The 19,902-nt window shown below is 42.0% G+C and overlaps 1 protein-coding gene and 1 long non-coding RNA gene across 3 annotated transcripts in view; one reads left to right on the top strand and one right to left on the bottom strand.

The window, feature by feature from the left end:
- LOC133245121 (cytochrome P450 2J2-like) overlaps window positions 1–14,615 on the bottom strand; it is a 35,898-nt gene extending 21,283 nt beyond the window's left edge. Inside the window, exon 1 of one of the 2 annotated variants that reach the window (XM_061413064.1) lies at window positions 14,524–14,615. In XM_061413064.1, the coding sequence (XP_061269048.1) occupies window positions 14,524–14,553 (30 nt within the window). In that variant the 5' untranslated portion in view covers window positions 14,554–14,615. Of the gene's footprint in view, window positions 1–7,836; window positions 8,216–14,523 lie in introns of those variants that run through there. The other variant, XM_061413063.1, reaches the window with a different exon arrangement.
- Window positions 14,616–15,235: 620 nt separating this feature from the next.
- Window positions 15,236–19,855, top strand: LOC133245130 (uncharacterized). Its single transcript, XR_009735613.1, has 3 exons — window positions 15,236–15,511; window positions 17,806–17,930; window positions 18,964–19,855. It is a non-coding gene; the product is annotated as an uncharacterized LOC133245130 (long non-coding RNA).
- Window positions 19,856–19,902: the final 47 nt, after the last annotated feature.

The raw sequence follows: 19,902 nt of genomic DNA, 5'->3' as shown, positions 1-19,902 counted from the left end.
TTTAGAAACCTGAATAGATGAGGTAAGGTGAGTGCCTCAGAGCTTGGACTTTGAAGTCATACAAATCCCTTTGTATTCAGCTTCCACTTGTTACTTTCTGTGTGATATTTAGTCAAGCTTTTTAAATTCCCTCTGTCTCAATTTCAAAATGTATAAAATGACAGCTATTACAATTTAGGATTCTGGTGATAGTGTTGCAATGAAAAGGGGGAAAAAAGAGGAATGAGTTTTCTTTCCCTTTCCTGAAAACAATGAAGAAAAGAGAACAGTGGGCAGGCCTGAACATTCTGCGTTTTCTTACTTTGCATGGGTGTGTGCATGCATGCAAATTTGCTTCAGTCATGTTTGATTCTGTGTGACTATGGATTGTAGCCTGCAAGGCTCTTCTATCCATGGGATTCTCCAGGTAAGAATACTGGAGTGGAGCCCCCTCCTCAAGGGGCTCTTCCTGACCCAGGGATCAAACCCATGTCTCATATCTCCTGCATTGACAGGCAGTTTCTTTATCACTAGTGAAAGGTTGTTGCTGAACCACGAAAAGACTCCAGGATTCTTGGCCTCCGGAAGAGAAGAATTCAATCCGGGGCCAGAGGCTTGATGGCTTAGAGCTTTTGTGTAATAAAGTTTTATTAAAGTGTTAAGGAGATAGAGAAAGCTTTTGCCATAGGCATCAGAAGGGGGCAGAAAGAGTGCCCCCTTGCTAATATACTCTCCAGTGAATCAAAAGAATGTCTGGAGGTTGTAAAGACCTCAACCAGACCTAGTCCCATAATTTACATTTTAAAATAACAGGATTAGCCAGAAGGTTTAATCCAGAGACTGTCCTCAGGCAGGATACATTATTGTTACATAATCCTTGTAAAGACCTCACCAGACCTACTCCCATAATTTACATTTTAAGATAACAGGATTAGCCACAAGGTTTAATCCAGAGACTGTCCTCAAGCAGGATACATTACTATTATATAATCCTTAAAGACTTCACTAGACCTACTCCCATAATTTACATTTTAAGATAATAGGATTAGCATTTGACAATAGAAAGATCCTCCAGGCCCACTCCCATAATATACTTTCTAAAATATCAGGATTAGTCAGAAGGTTTTCAGGAAGGAGAAACTGTCCTCCAGCTGGATACATTGTTTCATAATCCCTAGTACAGAGTTTAAACTGAGTTGTGTAACTGACTAAAACTAAGGAATGCAGAGGAAAAAAAAGTTTGTCCTTTTCTCCTCCTTGAGAATTCCAGACCCCTCTCTCCTTGGGGACCCCTAGACTTCTTATCAATGTGCCTAGGAAATGATTCTCTCACTAGCATCACCCAACTGCTCCTAACTGCATGTCCATAACTAAGTTTGCTTTTCTGCCTCCTAACTCAACATGTCTGTAACTAAGTTTACTTTTCTGCCCCCCCAGAAAATCCCATGGACGGAGGAGCCTGGTAGGCTGCAGTCCATGGGATCACTAAGAGTCGGACACGACTGAGCGACTTCACTTTCACTTTTCACTTTCATGCATTGGAGAAGGAAATGGCAACCCACTCCAGTTTCTTGCCTGGAGAATCCCAGGGACGGGGGAGCCTGGTGGGCTGCTGTCTATGGTGTCACACAGAGTCGGACACGACTGAAGAGACTTAGCAGCAGCAGCAGCTCTCTGTAGGAGGCACATTTCACACCTATTTTCCCTTTGACTCTATGCTAAATACATCCTCTGGTGCTGACCCTTCCAATACTCTCTTCCTCTTGTAGTTCTTTTTTACATATCAGAAAGAAGGCCACAGGACCACCAAATTGCCAGACTCAATTACTGGGTTAGTGACCCCAGCCTATGACTGTTTTTGAAACAATACAAAAGGAAAAAAAAAACAAAAAACACATGTTAACACCTGTGTTTCTCATCATCAACTCATGACTGTGAACCTTTATCTTATATAAGCCCCTAGTCTCCTCAAGGAAAAATATACCCATTTGAATGCAGAGTTCCAAATTATAGCAGGGAGAGATAAGAAAGCTTTCCTCAGTGATCAATGCAAAGAAATAGAGGAAAACAATAGAATGGGAAAGATTAGAGATCTCTTCAAGAAAATTAGAGATACCAAGAGAACATTTCATGCATAGATGGGCACAATAAAGTACATAAATGGTATGGACCTAATAGAAGCAGAAGATATCAAGAAGAGGTGGCAAGAATACACAGAAGAACTGTACAAAAAATATCTTCATGACTCAGATAATCATGATGGTGTGATCACTCACACTTACCTAGAGCCAGACATCCTGGAATGTGAAGGCAAGTGGGCCTTAGGAAGTATCACTAGGAACAAAGCTAGTGGAGATGATGGAATTCCAGTTGCGCTATTTCAAATCCTGAAAGATGATGCTGTGAGAGTGCTATACTCAATATGCCAGAATTTGGAAAACTCAGCAGTGCCCACAGGACTGGAAAAGATCAGTTTTCATTCCATTCCAAAGAAAGGCAATACCAAAGAATGCTCAAACTACTACATAATTGAACTCATCTCAAAAGCTAGTAAAGTAATGCTCCAAATTCTCCAAGCCAGGCTTCAGCAATATGTGAACCGTGAACTTCCAGATGTTCAAGCTGGTTTTAGAAAAGGCAGAGGAACCAGAGATCAAATTGCCAACATCCACTGGATCATCGAAAAAGCAAGAGAGTTCCAGAAAAACATCTGTTTCTGCTTTATTGACTATGCCAAAGCCTTTGACTGTGTGGATCACAATAATCTGTGGAAATTTTTTTAAGAGATGGGAATACCAGACGACCTGACCTGCCTCTTGAGAAACCTATATGCAGGTCAGGAAGCAACAGTTAGAACTGGACATGGAATAACAGACTGGTTCCAAATAGGACAAGGAGTATGTCAAGGCTGTATACTGTCACCCTGCTTATTTAACTTATTTGCAGAGTACATCATGAGAAATGCTGGGCTGGAAGAAACACAAGCTGGAATCAAGATTGCCACAGAAATATCAATAACCTCAGATATGCAGATGACACCACCCTTATGGGAGAAAGTGAAGAAGAACTAAAGAGCCTCTTGACGAAAGTAAAAGAGAAGAGTGAAAAAGTTGGCTTAAAGCTCAACATTCAGAAAACTAATATCATGGCATCTGGTCCCATCACTTCATAGGAAATAGATGGGGATACAGTGGCTGACTTTATTTTTTGGGGGGGGGGGCTCCAAAATCACTGCAGATGCTGATTGCAGCCATGAAACTAAAAGACGCTTACTCCTTGGAAGGAAAGTTATGACCAACCTAGACAGCATATTAAAAAGCAGAGATATTACTTTGCCAACAAAGGTCTATCTAGTCAAGGCTATAGTTTTTCAGCTGAGTGCCGAAGAATTGATGCTTTTGAACTGTGGTGTTGGAGAAGACTCTTGAGAGTCCCTTGGACTGAAAGGAGGTCCAACCAGTCCATCCTAAAGGAGATCAGTCCTGGGTGTTCATTGGAAGGACTGATCTTGAAGCTGAAACTTCAATAGTTTGGCCACTTGATGTGAAGAGCTGACTTATTTAAGAAGACCCTGATGATTGGAAAGATTGAGGCCAGGAAGAGAAGGGGATGACAGAGGATGAGATGATTGGATAGCATCACCGACTCAAAAGACATGGGTTTGGGTAGACTCCAGAAGTTGGTGATGGACAGGGAGGCCTGGCATGCTGTGGTTCATGGAGTGGCAAAGAGTTGGACATGACTGAGTGACTGAACTGAAGACTCCTCATGAGGCAGAGGACAGGCACAGTTTTTGAGGCATGAACCTACTGTGTTCCCCTCTCTGTTGGCTGAGAGTTAAAGCCAACTTTCTATATCCTCCTGTCTTTCTCTTTTACTTGGCTTCAGTGAACAGAGAAAGTCAAGGTTTCGGCCCACAAAAATAGTGATCATAATACTAAAATTAATAATAAATTATTTATTGTTATTGATCTATTTGGAAGTGTATTTTAGTGAAAGGATTTGGAAGAAGTGGCCAGAGACTGGATGGATGGAGCCCATGTAGTGATCAGGCCAGACAAGTGATTCCTGGTATGCAACCAACAACTGGTTTTTCCTTGAATTTGTTACTATAAAGTTCTGAAGAATGGGAGAGGGTGATAGATATAGAAATAAGCATCGACTATGTGCTAGGCATCCTGGCAGTTAACTGATATTCATGACTTGTTTAATTCTTATGACAACCCCAGAATTTATTCTCAGCTTTCAGAAAAAGAGGCACAGAGATAAAGAGCCTAATTAATGAGCATAAAGTCGGGCTCTCTCTAGCTCCCTCTGTATGACTCATCCTTAAATGAAAGCATGGAGATACTCTCTGTTCTTCTGAGTGATGAATTCCCTAGGGTTAATGGGACACCTTACTCTTCTATCAGTTTCACATGAGTCCAGTGGGGCGTGAGTAGTGATGGTGTGTGCATCTTCTAGGTCGTGTCCTTAAAAGAAAGTTGCTTCCCATCATCTCCCATTTTCTTCTTGTCACGGCACAGTTCTCACATGTGACACTGCTGCAGGACCAGAGCAGTAAGACAGAAGCGTTGCAGTTTTCAGAAGACTTTGCGGTACAAAGCAGCCTTGTTATCCTGGTCTTCCTGCCTACATCTATTTCTACTTGTGAGAGACAAATACATTTCAACCTTTTTCCACTACTGTATTTAGAAATCTTTTTGTTACAAGCAGCCTGATGTATATCCTCATAATACAGTTATCTACCTTATCTATCACTTCCCCACCATAGCCAATAAGATTTCTTCATATTTCCAGAATGTTCTCTTAATAAGCCTTGCAGCTATGACAGAGAGAGTTTAGAAAATGGGGAGAAAATAAGGAAGGTCCTCATCATGCCAAACAAATAGGCCTATTTCTTCACTGTTCTGTCACTTTGTTTTCGCTCATGTCACTGTCTCCTATTCAAAAATCTCCTGTCTACTTTATTCCATAACCACTTGCATAACATGCCTTTCAAGTTCAGCCAAATTTATTTCAACATTCTGCTGAGGTTATCCCATGGTTTCCCAATCGCAGTGAACCTACCTAATGATATTTCGTTTGGTTACCCAAAGGTGGGTTATACCACACATTACATCATACACTCTCTTGTACTATGCCTGTCATCTGGTAAGTACTTCATAAATGCCTCTTGGATAAATGAATCTCAGAATAAATCAATTATTCATTAACTATATCAAAAAAAGTCAGGTAGCCTAAGTAGAGATTGTGTGTAGGATTCAAATAGTCTTAGGTGTAAGTCCTTGTTTGATCATTATCAATTTTGAATAACTTAGGCAAATAATTTGACAGATTTCTGTCAGTGTCTTCAGCCTTAAAATGGAAACAATATCAGATGAGGCAATAAGCTGAGTGCATAGCCTGTAAGCTTTACAGCAAGCACTTAAACTGGAATACAAAGAGATGTACTCAAAAACACTACAGATACATTAAAATGGGGTGCTCACAAAATGTTTAAGTGACTCAAAGTAAGAGAAAAAAAGAGAAATAGAAGATAGAAAGCAAAGTGAAAAACAGAAATAATAAAACAGTAGACTTTAGTGTTCACACATCAAAATATACACTAAATATATATGATCTAAATTCACCAATTAAAAGAGGGTTTGGTAGAATGAAATAATAATCTACCTATAAGTTATATACAAAAATTCATTTCAAATATAATCATATAAATATGCTAAAAGTAAAAGAATGGAAAAGCATATGCTATGCAAATATTAACCAACGGAGAGCTGTTGTGGTGATATAGGATAAAGTTCAGGCAAAGACAGTCATCAGAGATATAGAGAGACATTATGTAATAATTAAAGAGCCAATTCACCAAGATGACACAGCAATTTTAATGTCTGTGTGTATGCCATAAAAGAGCTGCCAAATTCATTGGTGGCTCAGATGGTAAAGAATCTGGCCTGTGATGCAGAAGACATGTTTGATCCCTCAGTCGGGAAGATACCCTGAAAGGGGAAGGGCAACCCACTTCAGTTTTGCTGCCGGAAGAATTTCACAAACAGAGGAGCCTGGCAGACTACAGTCCATGGGGTCACAAAGAGTCGGGCATGACTGAGCGACTAACAAATACAGCACAACAACACACACACACCAGAACTGAATAAACACATTGACAAACCTGTATTTTTCAGTTGCAGATATTAGGACTCTTATAGTAATTGATAGAATTAGTAGATAAGAAATCAACAAGGGTACAGATGCACTCAAACAACACAAATATCTAATAAGGTCTACCAGACACAGAGTACAGAACACTCCTCTGAACAATAGCAGAAGACATATTGTTTCAAGTATCTATCATGGGTCATAAAACCAACCTTTACATATTTGTTCAAGGTTGAAATCACACAGTGTATGCCCTCTGCCCTAATGGACTCCAGTTGGAAATTAACAGAAAGAAAACAAGAATATTTCACAATGCTTGAAAAACAACACATTTCTTAAAAAGGGACTAGGACTTTAGGACTTTAATATTCTAAATACTAATCCTATCACTTAGTAATACCAATGGGGTGTTTCTTCCAGAAACTGGTAAAGTCATCTACATCTGAACTTTGTAATATAGGCTTGTGTTAAAACTTTTCCAGATGTTCCTAGGGAACTAGACCTATTCATTGTTGAGCACCAACTATAAGCTATGTTAACACTGAGCATTCCTTTTATTTCATCATCACAACCACCTTCCACAGAGCTGCCGGTCATGAAGGTACCTGTCCTGAGAGGCAGGGAAAAAGAGATAGTATTGGGAGAGATTCTTGAGATAGTATAGGATGTTGAAGGGAATTTTAAGGAATTCAGGATGGCCACAGTTAGAGAGCCCTGAGCGGAGAAGACTATAAAGTGGAAAGAGGCTATAAGAAGGGATCCTAAGGAATATGAACTCTGGGAAGCAGCAGGAAGCACTAGAAAACCTAGGCAGAGGAATGACACTTTTAAATGAATATTTGAGAGTGATTGCTCATGGAGGAGCCTGAAGGCGGGGCTCTGTCTTGGCAGGGGTGGTTGAAGAGTGGTAAGGACGTAGGTATCACCATTCTACACATGCGAAACAGAGCCTCTAAGAGCGAAGCTTAGCATTTCCCCCTCCCCCCACCCGGGATAATAATATTAAAAAGACAAAGTGATCATGCTCTAAATATAATGTCCCAGTAATACGTACAAAGACATAACTAAATGATTTAAAATACATATTGTGTCTGTTACACTTGAGGCTCCAGTAAAAAAAAAAACAAAGAGACAAAGGGTCACTTGGTCAATCAAAAAGATTTACGGGGGATGCAGAGTAATTCTGAACCATACTCTATCCAAGGATCCCTGACATGTGAGAAAATATGCAGATGACTAAGCTCCAGTAGTCACGTACTGATGCGCTAGCTGGATGACAAAAAAGGCCGAATGCCGAAGAATTGATGTCTTTGAACCGTGGTGCTGGAGAAAACTAAACAACACCAAAGCTCCTGGCAGTATGTGAGGCTTCATTTGAGTGCTACAGTTCAATATTTACACTTTTGCCATCATCTAGATGGACCAAGAAGCTCTTTTTGTTTTGTACAATAAACCTGCACCACCACCATCCCCCCAAAGCATATCTTGTCTAGCACACTTAAATAGCAAAACAGTTAACGATATTTCATCCCTACAAAGCACCGGTTGAATCATGCCAGTTTCTGGGGAGAACAGAGAGGCAGGATGTACCCAGATGGCCACTTTAGCCTCAGAACCGCCATGTTCCCACCCTTGGTACCCAGAATGGGCCTGGTCCTGCAGGTCAGGATGCACTTGGGCCCTTTGGCCTGCTCTTACCTGCTGAGGAACCAAGATCCCTTTCCCCAAGTCCAGGTGGAAGAAATTGCCTATGAAGGGCAGGCGCAGGGGCCCTGGTGGGTAGTTCTTTGGGTGCTGCCTTTTGAGGAAATCAGCAAAAAGGAGAAAGACAAAGGCCCCCAGTAGGACAGTGCCAGGACAGAGCATGGTCCAGAGGGCAGCCACCAGGGAGCCCAGTGCCTCCAGCATGGCTGTGCTGTCTGGTTCCCCTTCAGCGATCAGAGCCAAGGAAGGTCCTCACACCTGTGAATTTATAATCTCTGCACCATGCCTTTCCTGCCCTGTGTCCAGCCCCCGCCCCGTCCTTCCTGTCAGACCCTGCCCTCCCTCCCTTCCTCTTCTGTCCTTCCCTGCTCCCACCTCTACTCTTCCCTCCCCCCTCTACTCAAGTGAGCCCTGCTCCTTGCTCCCCTTGGCACCCGGTCCATTTTACCCTTCCATGACCTGCCTTTTCCTCTCCTCTTGCCAATTTGTTGTTCAGTCCCTAAGTCCTGTCTGAATCTTTTCCACCCCATGGAGGCAGCACATCAGGCTTCCCTGAGCCATGAGTCAGCAGTGGCCTGCTGCAGGGGCACAGGCTCTGGCAACAGCAGTGCTGGGAAGCACAGTGTATGGCATAAGTCTTCTTGCACATCACCATTAGCCCCACTATACAGCTGCCAGGCTGACAACTCACAAACTGGAGAGAAATTATACCAAAGAAGTTCTCACTCTGCTGGGAAAGTTCTAGGCCTCACATCAGACTTCCCAACCTGGGGATCAGGAAAAGACAACGAGGATCCCCAGGGAATCTGACTTTGAGGGTCAGTGGGATTTGATTACAGAATTTCCACAGGACTGGGAAAACAGACTCTTTGAGGGGAGAAAGAAAACCTTGTGTGCACCAGGACACAGGAGAAAGGAGAGGTGACCCCCAGGAGACTGAGCCACACTTGCCTTTGTGTGTTTGGAAGTCTCTGGTGGAGGCATGAGTTGACAGTGGCCTGCTGCAGAGGCAGTGACACTGACTACAACAGTCCTGGGAGCCATGGCATGCTTGCATAAGTCCTTTTGAAGGAGGTAGCCATCATTGCCATTACCCCTACCACCTGAGGCCAAACTACAGGGAGGGAACACTGCCCCACCATCAGCAGTGATTGGATTAAGACTTACTGAGCATGGCCCTGCCCACCAGAACAAGACCCAGTTTTCCCCACAGCCAGTCCCTCCCAAAGAAGGTTCAAACTACTGCATAATTGCACTCATCTCGCATACTAGCAAAGTAATGCTCAAAATCCTCCAAGCTAGGCTTCAACAGTTATGTGAACCAAGAACTTCCAGATGTACAAGCTGACTTTAGAAAAGGCAGAGGAACCAGAAATCAAATTGCCAACATCCACTGGATCATAGGAAAAGCAAGAGAATTCCAGAAAAACACCTACTTCTGCTTCATTGACTATGCTAAAGCATTTGACTGTATGGATCACAACATACTGTGGGAAATTCTTAAAGAGATGAGAATACCAGACTACCTTACCTGCCTCCTAAGAAATCTGTAGGCAGATCAAAAAGCAACAGTTAAAACTGTACATGGAACAGCAGACTGGTTCCAAATAAGGAAAGGGGTACGTCAAGGCTGTATATTGTCACCCTACTTATTTAACTTATATGCAAAGTACACCATGCAAAATGCCAGGCTGGATGAAGCAGAAGCTGGAATCAAGATTGCCAGAGGAAATACCAACAACCTAAGATATGCAGATGACACCAGCCTTATGGCAGAAAGCGAAGAGGAACTAAAGAGCCTCTTGATAAAAGTGAAAGAGGAGAGTGAAAATGCTGGATTAAAACTCAACAGTCAAAAACTAAGATCATGGCATCCGGTCCCATTGCTTCATGGCAAATAGGTGGGGAAAAATGGAAACAGTGACGGACTTTATTTTCTTGAGCTCCAAATTCGCTGTGAATGGTGACTGTGGCCATGATATTAAAAGATGCTTGCTCCTTGGAAGAAAAGCTATGACAAACCTAGACGACATAGTAAAAAGCAGAGACATTACTTTGCCAAAAAAAAGACTGTATAGTCATAGCTATGGTATTTCCAGAGTACATCATGAGAAACGCTGGACTGGAAGAAACACAAGCTGGAATCAAGATTGCCGGGAGAAATATCAATAACCTCAGATATGCAGATGACACCACCCTTATGGCAGAAAGTGAAGAGGAACTCAAAAGCCTCTTGATGAAAGTGAAAGTGGAGAGTGAAAAAGTTGGCTTAAAGCTCAACATTCAGAAAATGAAGATCATGGCATCCGGTCCCATCACTTCATGGGAAATAGATGGGGAACAGTGGAAAGAGTGTCAGACTTTATTTTTTCGGGCTCCAAAAATCACTGCAGATGGTGACTGCAGCCATGAAATTAAAAGACACTTACTCCTTGGAAGGAAAGTTATGACCAACCTAGATAGCATATTCAAAAGCAGAAACATGACTTTGCCAACAAAAGTCCGTCTAGTCAAGGCTATGGTTTTTCCTGTGGTCATGTATGGATGTGAGAGTTGGACTGTGAAGAAGGTTGAGTGCTAAAGAATTGATGCTTTTGAATTGTGGTGTTGGAGAAGACTCTTGAGAGTCCCTTGGACTGCAAGGAGATCCAACCAGTCCATTCTGAAGGAGATCAGCCCTGGGATTTCTTTGGAAGGAATGATGCTGAAACTCCAGTACTTTGGCCACCTCATGTGAAGAGTTGACTCATTGGAAAAGACTCTGCTGCTGGGAGGGATTGGGGGCAGGAGGAGAAGGGGACGACAGAGGATGAGATGGCTGGATGGCATCACTGACTCGATGGATGTGAGTCTGAGTGAACTCCAGGAGTTGGTGATGGACAGGGAGGCCTGGCATGCTGCGATTCATGGGGTCGCAAAGAGTCAGACACGACTGAGCGACTGAAATGAACTGAACTGAACTGATGGTATTTCCAGTAGTCATGTATGGATGTGAGAGTTGGACCATAAGGAAGGCTGAGTGCTGAAGAATTGATGCTTTTGAACTGTGGTGTGGAGAAGACTCTTTCAAGTCCCTTGGACAGCAAGGAGATCATACCAGTGAATCCTAAAGGAAATCAACCCTGAATATTCATTGGAAGGACTCATGCTGAAGCTCCAATACTTTGGCCACCTGATGGGAAGAGCTGACTTATTGGAAAAGACACTGATGCTGGGAAAGATTGAAGGCAGGAGAAGGGGACAACAGAAGGCAAGGTGGTTGGATGGCATCACCGACTCAAGGGACATGAACTGAAGCAAGCTCCAGGAGATGGTGAAGGACAGGGAAGTCTGGCATGTTGCAGTCTATGGGGTCGAAAAGAGTTGTACACAACTGAGCGACTGAACTAACAAACAAGTCCCTCCAATCAGAGAGCTTGTACAAGATTCTTATCCATCAGAGGACAGTTAAGTGAACTGAGAACTACCAGCTGTATAAGCTGGATTTAGAATAGGCAGAGGAACCAGAGATCAAATGCCAACATCCTGCCAACTGGCCGCTACCTGATCCTCTCCTCCTGCTTTTTTTGTTTTGTTCCATCTCCGAGTGTGTCATTCTCTGAGACCAAAGGTGCTCTAAGATTTGTGGTCATTGCATCTCAGAGTGCACCAGAGACACCTGAGTTACGTGTTTTTCAATCAACTTCTCACCAAAGGATTAAAACCCAGCCTCATGAACAATCAGAAAAACAGTAGCACCGCATTTCTTGTGAGCTCTTATATGCAAAGCACTGAGTTCACCTGTTTACATGGATTTCTTCAATGATAAAATTATGCAGATACAGTTCTTTGTTCCATCTAGCAGTTAAGGAAAAGGAAACATCTTTTCAAACAATATTTGAGGAAATTTGTTGCTAGTAGAACTTCCTCATTAGAAATGTGAAAATAAGTTCTTCAGAAAAAAAGGAAAGATATGTAGGTCAGACACTCAGATCTAAATAAAGTAAGAATGTTAGAGAAAAAAATTAAGGTGCATTAAATCTCTTACTTTCTTAATTGATCTGATGCATAAGATTTTGTTCAAAATAAAAATATTAACATTGTATTCTGTGAGTCTAGCTTAGAGATAGTGGTATGTATGATGTAGTTGGAAAGGACAGAAGGAAGGAATTAGGAAAATTCTATTATAAGGTACTTGCACTAACAATCAAGCAGTGTAATGAAGTTCAAAGTGGATTTGAATCAGTTGGAAATGTATACTGTGAACTGTAGGGCTACCACTGATATTTTAAAAAAGAAATATGACTCACATGCTAAGACAGAAAAGAAAATGGAATTATACACAATGCTCAGTTAAAACCAGACAAGAGAGAAGAAAAAGTGAAAGACAAAAAACCCCAAAAGCAATGAATACAAAATAGTAATGACTACGGTAGTTAACAGTCTGTATTGATAACCACATTAAATGTTAATATTCTAAACACACTAACTAAAAGACTGTTACCCAGAGACCATTTAAAAAAACCCAAGACTTGTTTCAGATGATTGTTTTCAATGTTCAGAAACACAACTGATTTTTGTAGGTTGATTTTTATCCTGCAACGTTGCTGAATTCATTATGTCAGTGTGTGTGTAATCTTTAGGATTTTTTACATATTAAGATAATGTCATTTGCACACAGAGATAGTTTTAGATCAGCATCAAAAAGAACAGGATACTTAGGAATAAGTATAACCAAGGAGGCAAAGGACTTATTCACTGAAAACTATAAAATATTGCTGAGGAAAATGAAAGAAGGCACAGATAAATGGAAATATATCTCATGTTTATGAAAAAGAAGGATTAAGTTTATTAAATTGTTCATGTTAGTCAAAATAATTCCTATCAAAATCCTAAAGGCATGCTTTATACAGAAATAGAAAATATAATCCTAAAATCCATGTGAAACCTCAAAATTGTAAATAGCCAAACAGCCTTGGAGACCTTACACTTTCATCTAAGAGTTGTCTATTCTAGATAATTGAGAGAAGCACCATCATATAATCATGTCCTTGTGTGGCTAGCTTATTTCACTTAGCGTAAAGTCCTCACAGCTTATCTATTTCTAGAATTCGGTAGCATTCTCTCCTTCTTTACTGCTGAGGAATGTTTCATTGTATGTACAGTCCACATTTTCATTATCTCTTCATCCATTAATGGACATTTAACTTGCTTCCACCTCTTTGCTATTATGTATAATGCTGCATGAAATGAAAATCTCTCTTCAAGATTTTGATTTCTATTCTGATAAATGCCATGTAATGGGATCAGCAGATCAAATGGGAGAACCTCCAAACTCTTTTCTGTGGTGACTGCATGATTTTATATTCTCACCAAACAGTGCCCAATGGCCCAATTTCCCCTACACCAGTAGTTTCCAGGGACTGGCAGGAGTGCGTGAAATCCGCTTCAGTCATGTCTGACTCTCTGAGACTCTATGGACTGTATCCTAACAGGCTTCTCTGTCCATGGGGTTTTCCAGGCAAGAATACTGGGGTGGGTTGCCATGCCTTCCTCCAGGGGATCTTCCTGGCCCAAGGACTGAACCAACATATCTTATATCTCCTGCATTGGCAGGTGGGTTCTTTACCACCAGTGCCACCTAGAAGCCCCTGGGGAAGTAGGAAATGAAAAATTTCTGTTCCATCATTACAGAGTTCCAGCCACGTGAGATGGAAAATTTCTAGAAGTCTTGTGCACGATACTGTCTTTAGAGTTAACAGTATTGTACTGTATATACAAATTTCATAAAGCAAGTAGCTGTTGTTCAGTTACTAAGGCATGTCTCTTTTGGGACCCTATGTATTGTAGCCCAGCAGGCTCCATTGCCCATAGAATTTCCCAGGCAAGAATACTGGAGTGGGTTGTCATTTCCTCCTCCAGGGTATCTTCCCTACCCAGGGATCAAACCCACATCTCCTGTTTGGCAGGCAGATTCTTTACCACTGAGCTACCAGAGAAGCTCTAAAACAAGAGTGTGCATGCTAAGTCGCTTCAGTTGTGTCCAACTCTTTGTTACCCTATGGACTGTAGCCCACCAGGCTTCTCTGTCCATGGGATTCTCCATGGACAGAAGCAAGAATACTGGAGTGGGTGGCGGTGCCCTCTTCCAGGTGATCTTCCCAACCCAGGGATTGAACTGGTGTCTCTTGTGTCTCCTGCACTGGCAGGTGGGTTCTTTACCACTAGTCCCACCTGGGAAGCTCCTAAAGCAAGTAGATCTCCTATTAATTGGCTTTGATCATACATACACACACACACAAAGACCTAACTATATGCTGTCTAGAACAGACCTACTTTAATTATGGAGATAGATTGAAATTAAAGGGTTAAAGGAAGATATACCATGCTAACACCAGTCAAAGAAAACTGAAGTAACTATATTAATCGCTAATATTAGGGCAAGGAGAAGTATCATAAACTAAAAGGGCATCACATAATGAAACAAGGTCAGCTTTCCAAGAAGACATAGCAATTGTATGTGTGTGCACCTAACAAGGGAGCTTCAAAATGCATGTAGGCAAACTGATGGAACTCCAAATAAAAATAGATGCATTTCCTATTATAGTTAGAGACTTGAATACCCCTCTACTATCAATGGACAGAACCAAGCAGCAGAAAACCAGTAGAAGCAAAGTCGAACTCTATGGCATTATCAATTACCTTGATCCAATTAATCTTTACGGAATTCATCCAACAAGAGCAGCATGCATATTCTTCTGAAGCGCATGTAGAACATTAACCAAACAGGCCACATTCTAATATAAAACACACGTTATCAAATATCAATATAGAAATCACACAAATTATGCTTTCATAACAAAACTGAGTTAACTAGAAATCAACTAAAGAATAGCAGGTGGAAACTTCAAACTACTTGAATGTTGAACAACATACTGATATATATAAACATGGCTCCAAGAAGAAATCTCCAAAAAATAAAAAAAGCTTTGAACAAATGAAAATATAGCTTATCAAAATGTATGGATGAAGTGAAGTCAGTGTTTTGAGGAAAATTTAAAGCATTGAATTCATATATTAGAAAAGAAGAAAGGTCTGGAATAAACAATCTAAATGTCAAACTCATGATTGTATAAAAAGAAAAGAAAATTAAATCTAAAGAAAGCACAAGAAAATAAATAACAAAAACAAGAGCAGCAATGAATGAAATTGAAAATAGCAACAAAATGGAGAAATTGAAGAAAATCAAAATTAAAAAAAAATTTTTTTAATTGGCAAACATCTCACCAAGTAGCTGAGAAAAAGAAAGAGAGGGTATAAATTATTATCATAACTGAATAAGTGCCATAACTACTCATCTTATGGACATTATAAGAAAGGAATATTATGAATAACTATAAGCCCAAAAATTTGATAGTGTAGATGAAATAGGTCAATTCATTGAAAAACAAGAAAGTTGGGGGGTGGGGTGGATTTAGAACAGAGTAGTCTCATCTTGCTAAGATGAGAAAATATAGATTGGAATCTGGGATGATTGACATGGACGAATGTCCCAGATGCTCATTCTTAGTGGCCTCCAGCTTCTGTCATGGTATCTTAGCAACAAGCAGGCTTGAGTAAGATCACAGGGAGAAGAGCCTGACATGCAGGTAGACTGTGGAGTCCCCAGGTCTAACAAAGAAGTATCCAGGTAGCTGCCCTTGTTTCTTAGTCATCTGCCAGCCTCCACCTCCTGTCAGGCCTCTATAAATATATAGGGGCCTGGAGGTGGCCCCGTCTGATAGACCCCCTCTCTGGTGTACAACCTCCAGCCATCCGGACCAGAACACATTTCTATACACCTCAGGGTATCCAGAGTGCCGTGTTCCTCGTCTGCTTATAAGAGTCCAATCTCCAATCTGACTCTAATTTTCACAGCAGCTTATGCATGTTAGGGTCTCTAAGGCAGGACAAGGGTGAAGGGAATATTCAAGTCTGGGGTGCTTTTTAGTAAAATCTGCATTTCACCCACAATGTCACAGAACATGTCATACACTGGCCACACTATGTGTCAGACACAGATACAGGGGAAGAGGAAAAGGGGACCTGGAGCTTCCAAAACAGATGAGGAATAAGAGAGTTACAAAAGGACAGAAAACAAAATCTTTGTGTAATGCTTTTACAGAAGAGAATTCATATTTTAGAGACTCTAAAATATGAACTTGAAGAAAAAAAGAGACATTTTGCATGGTCAGAAAATTCAGCTATTCCCAGTCTTGTGTCCCCAAGCTTCTGGTTAACTGTGGTCACATGCTACTTGAGCCTGTATCCCGCTGCATCTATTAGGCAGGATGAGTATTCAGGGGTTTTCCACTGATTCCATTGGAGAAGGTAAATGCTTCTCCTTCTGGAATCATGGAAAATGCACAGCAGAGCAGGAATGGACCTCAGATAAGACTCCAACACAATCCTTCATTAAACAGATGAGACTGAGCACATAATGGATAGAAACTTGGCCAATTTCTCAGTTTCCTATATGGATGATCCAATTGGGGAAAAAAGAAGTGGAAGACAAGGTCTCAGATATTCAGGAAGTTCAAGGCCTGGTTATCTTGGTTTTATTCTAGAAATATCATTGTGGTGCTTTGCAGACACTCAACTTTCTAGGAAGTTACATGGAAAGTGCATTCTGGTTGAGGGTGGCTGGGGATTCAGACCAAATTCTATGAACCAATTCAGATTCTATGACAAGTTCTGTGACATTCTGGATGAGACACAGCTTTTACTGAAAAGCATCCCAAGCTGGGATTCCAGGCCACACCTATCTAGTCTACACCAAACTCTCCCTCTGTTTCCTATTTAGGAAACAAAATCATTTCACCGAGACTTACTCTTGGCTCCAACAGGCCCAGGTTAGCTCCAATCAGATTCTCTTTCCCTCCCCCTCACTTAGTCTATTTCCCTTTCTAATGGTATTTATTGGATTAGCTTTTACTGAATCCTAAGCAGTCAAGGCTATGGTTTTTCCAGTGGTCATGTATGGATGTCAGAGTTGGACTGTGAAGAAGGTTGAGTGCTAAAGAATTGATGCTTTTGAACTGTGGTGTTGGAGAAGACTCTTGAGAGTCCCTTGGACTGCAAGAAGATCCAACCAGTCCATTCTGAAGAAGATCAGCCCTGGGATTTCTTTGGAAGGAATGATGCTGAAACTCCAGTACTTTGGCCACCTCATGTGAAGAGTTGACTCATTGGAAAAGACTCTGCTGCTGGGAGGAATTGGGGGCAGGAGGAGAAGGGGACGACAGAGGATGAGATGGCTGGATGGCATCACTGACTCGGACGTGGGTCTGAGTGAACTCCAGGAGTTGGTGATGGACAGGGAGGCCTGGCGTGCTGCGATTCATGGGGTCACAAAGAGTCAGACACAACTGAGCTACTGACCTGAACTGAAGCAGTAGGAACAAATATCCCCATGTTCTTATGGTCCTTTTTATTCTGAGCTATTTAAATTCCTTAATTCTAACAGCCTTAGGAAGGTTTAGGGCAGTTTACCAGGTTTCATTTTATGTCTGAATGGGGGTTGGTATCCAAACCCCAAGGATGCTCAGTGGGACCTGGCCCTTTGGTTGATGCCATTTTCTCCCCTCAGTGACCACATACAGGAGGGCTGAGCAGGATTCCCACATTTCTGTTCCCTGATATAAAATACTCTGCTGTTGTTGTTGTTATTCAGTCATTAAGTCATGTCCGACTCTTTGTGACCCCATGGACTGCAGCAAACCAGGCCTCCTCCCTGTTCTTCACTATCTCCTGGAGTTTGCTCAAACTCATGTCCATTGAGTCCGTGATGCCATCCAACCATCCCATCTTCTGTTGCCCTCATCTTTTTCTGCCCTCAATCTTTCCCAGCATCAGGGTATTTTCCAAGAAGTTGGCTCTTCACATAGGTGGCCAAAGTATTGGTGCTTCGGCTTCAGCATAAGACAATCTACCAGTGCTTATCAGTTCTGTTTAGGCTGGAAACACTTGTCAATCACAGATGACAATCAGTTTGCAAGAAAAGATCACAACCACCACATTGTTAACAGCAATAATGGAGTCGAGAATAAATGCATGAGAGAGGATTAAAGGTAAGGAGGCACCTTGCTGCTACTGCTAAGTCACTTCAGTCGTGTCCGACTCTGTGCGACCACATAGACGGCAGCCCACAAGGCTCCCCCGTCCCTGGGATTCTCCAGGCAAGAACACTGGAGTGGGTTGCCATTTCCTTCTCCAATGCATGAAAGTGAAAAGTGAAAGTCAAGTCGCTCAGTCGTATCCGACTCTTAGCGACCCCATGGACTGCAGCCTACCAGGCTTCTCCATCCATAGGATTTTCAAGGCAAAAGTACTGGAGTGGGGTGCCATTGCCTTCCCCCAAGGAGGCATCTTACAGACAGGAAATATTTCCATAATTGTTTCCGCCTAATTTGATTTCCATGTTTGGTTATATGTAGTGACATTCTTCTTAGATCTAGTGTCCAAGGCCAAGGTAGTGTTTCTTAGGTAAACAGGATAAACCGCTTGTCTATAGAATCCTGCCTGTCAATCAGGAATCTCCCTGCCCACTGACTTCCCAGGGGCCAGTCTGAGGCAGAAGCAGGATAAACTTGCCCAACGTTACCAAGTGTGAGGGCCTTTCTGAGTGATCTCCATGGCTGCCCCAGGCCAAACTTCTAACTCTTATCCGTCATTTGGCCTGCTCTCACCTAGGCCATCTCAACAGGCCAGAAGCAAATCCCCATCTAAGGAAGGAAACAGAAGGAGGCAGACCAGAGTTATGACTTTTATGATACACTTTATGGTTTCCAAGCCACTTGAAGCCTATTATTTCCTCTGGTTTTTGCAGTAACTCATGCTTTAGAGAAGGATCATTTTCCACTTTATATTTCCTAAATGAAAATGAAACCACTCACGACATAATTGATTTGCTCAAGGTTCCACTGGAGATGGTAAAGCTAGGGTTTGGATCCAGTTTCCTCTGAGTCCAGTTCCTATGACCTGTCCTAGAGGCACTGAATGCTGCTCCCTCACTTCTAAGCAGGTGCCCTGCCATGAGGTGGTGGGCTGGAACATAAGCTCATTCTTCCTGCTTTCCTTCCCCTCCTGCTCCCCGACAATCAGGCTCAAGGAATAGCACAGAGCCAGTGGCTGACTGGTGGGCTCACTCTGAACTGCAGGCTCAGCTTCTCATCACCTGAAGGCCTAAAGGTAAATTTTTGCAGAAGTGAGGTAAAGAAAATAAACAACTCAGTCCTGGCCAACTGTTCTCCAGGGCACATCCACATTCCTAAAACACAAAAACATGAGACAATTACCTGCTTAAGTGGTGTCTGTGTGCAGCAAGGAGTGAAACCTTCTATGAAGTTCTGCAAAATCTGAGCAAAGGGACGGGCTTTATGTACTCAACTTATTTAATCACAGCCATCTGGGTAAACTGAAGCCCAAGGAGCTAAGTCCACAAGTGCACACTCAGCACCTTCAGGGGTCAGGCGGGTGAGGCACGGGGTGAAGATGCAAGCTGTGGATAGAACAAGTGAGGCGCTGGGCTGACCTACAAATGACATCTAGCCTAAAGTCTTTCAAAAATCCATTAGCAAACAATGACTATAAAAACACACAAAAAGCAAAATTCTGTTTTAATTTTTTTCAATCTTCAAAAGAAAACTGTTGAGAAGTATAAGAAAGTGAACATCAGATCAAGGCTTCCCAAGTATGAGGCACCTTCTCTCTACACTACGTTTCCCTCCATTGTGACCTGGAATCTCCCTGCCAGGGCTCCCCATGCAGGGCTGATCCCATCCCATCCCACCTCTGCATGATGTACTCTGCATATAATTTAAATAAGCAGGGTGACAATATACAGCCTTGACATACTCCTTTTCCTATTTGGAACCAGTCTGTTATTCCATGTCTCGTTCTAACTGTTGCTTATTGATCTGCATACAGGTTTCTCAGAAGGCAGGTAAGGTGGTCTGGTATTCCCATCTCTTAAAGAATTTTCCACAGTTTATCGTGATCCACACAGTCACAGTCAAAGGCTTTAGCATAGCCAATGAAGCA

Source organism: Bos javanicus, chromosome 3, assembly GCF_032452875.1.
Source record: "Bos javanicus breed banteng chromosome 3, ARS-OSU_banteng_1.0, whole genome shotgun sequence".
Classification (NCBI taxonomy): domain Eukaryota; kingdom Metazoa; phylum Chordata; class Mammalia; order Artiodactyla; family Bovidae; genus Bos; species Bos javanicus.
The sequence above is the reverse complement of the archived record's forward strand: the minus strand, read 5'-3'. Positions and strand labels throughout refer to the sequence as shown.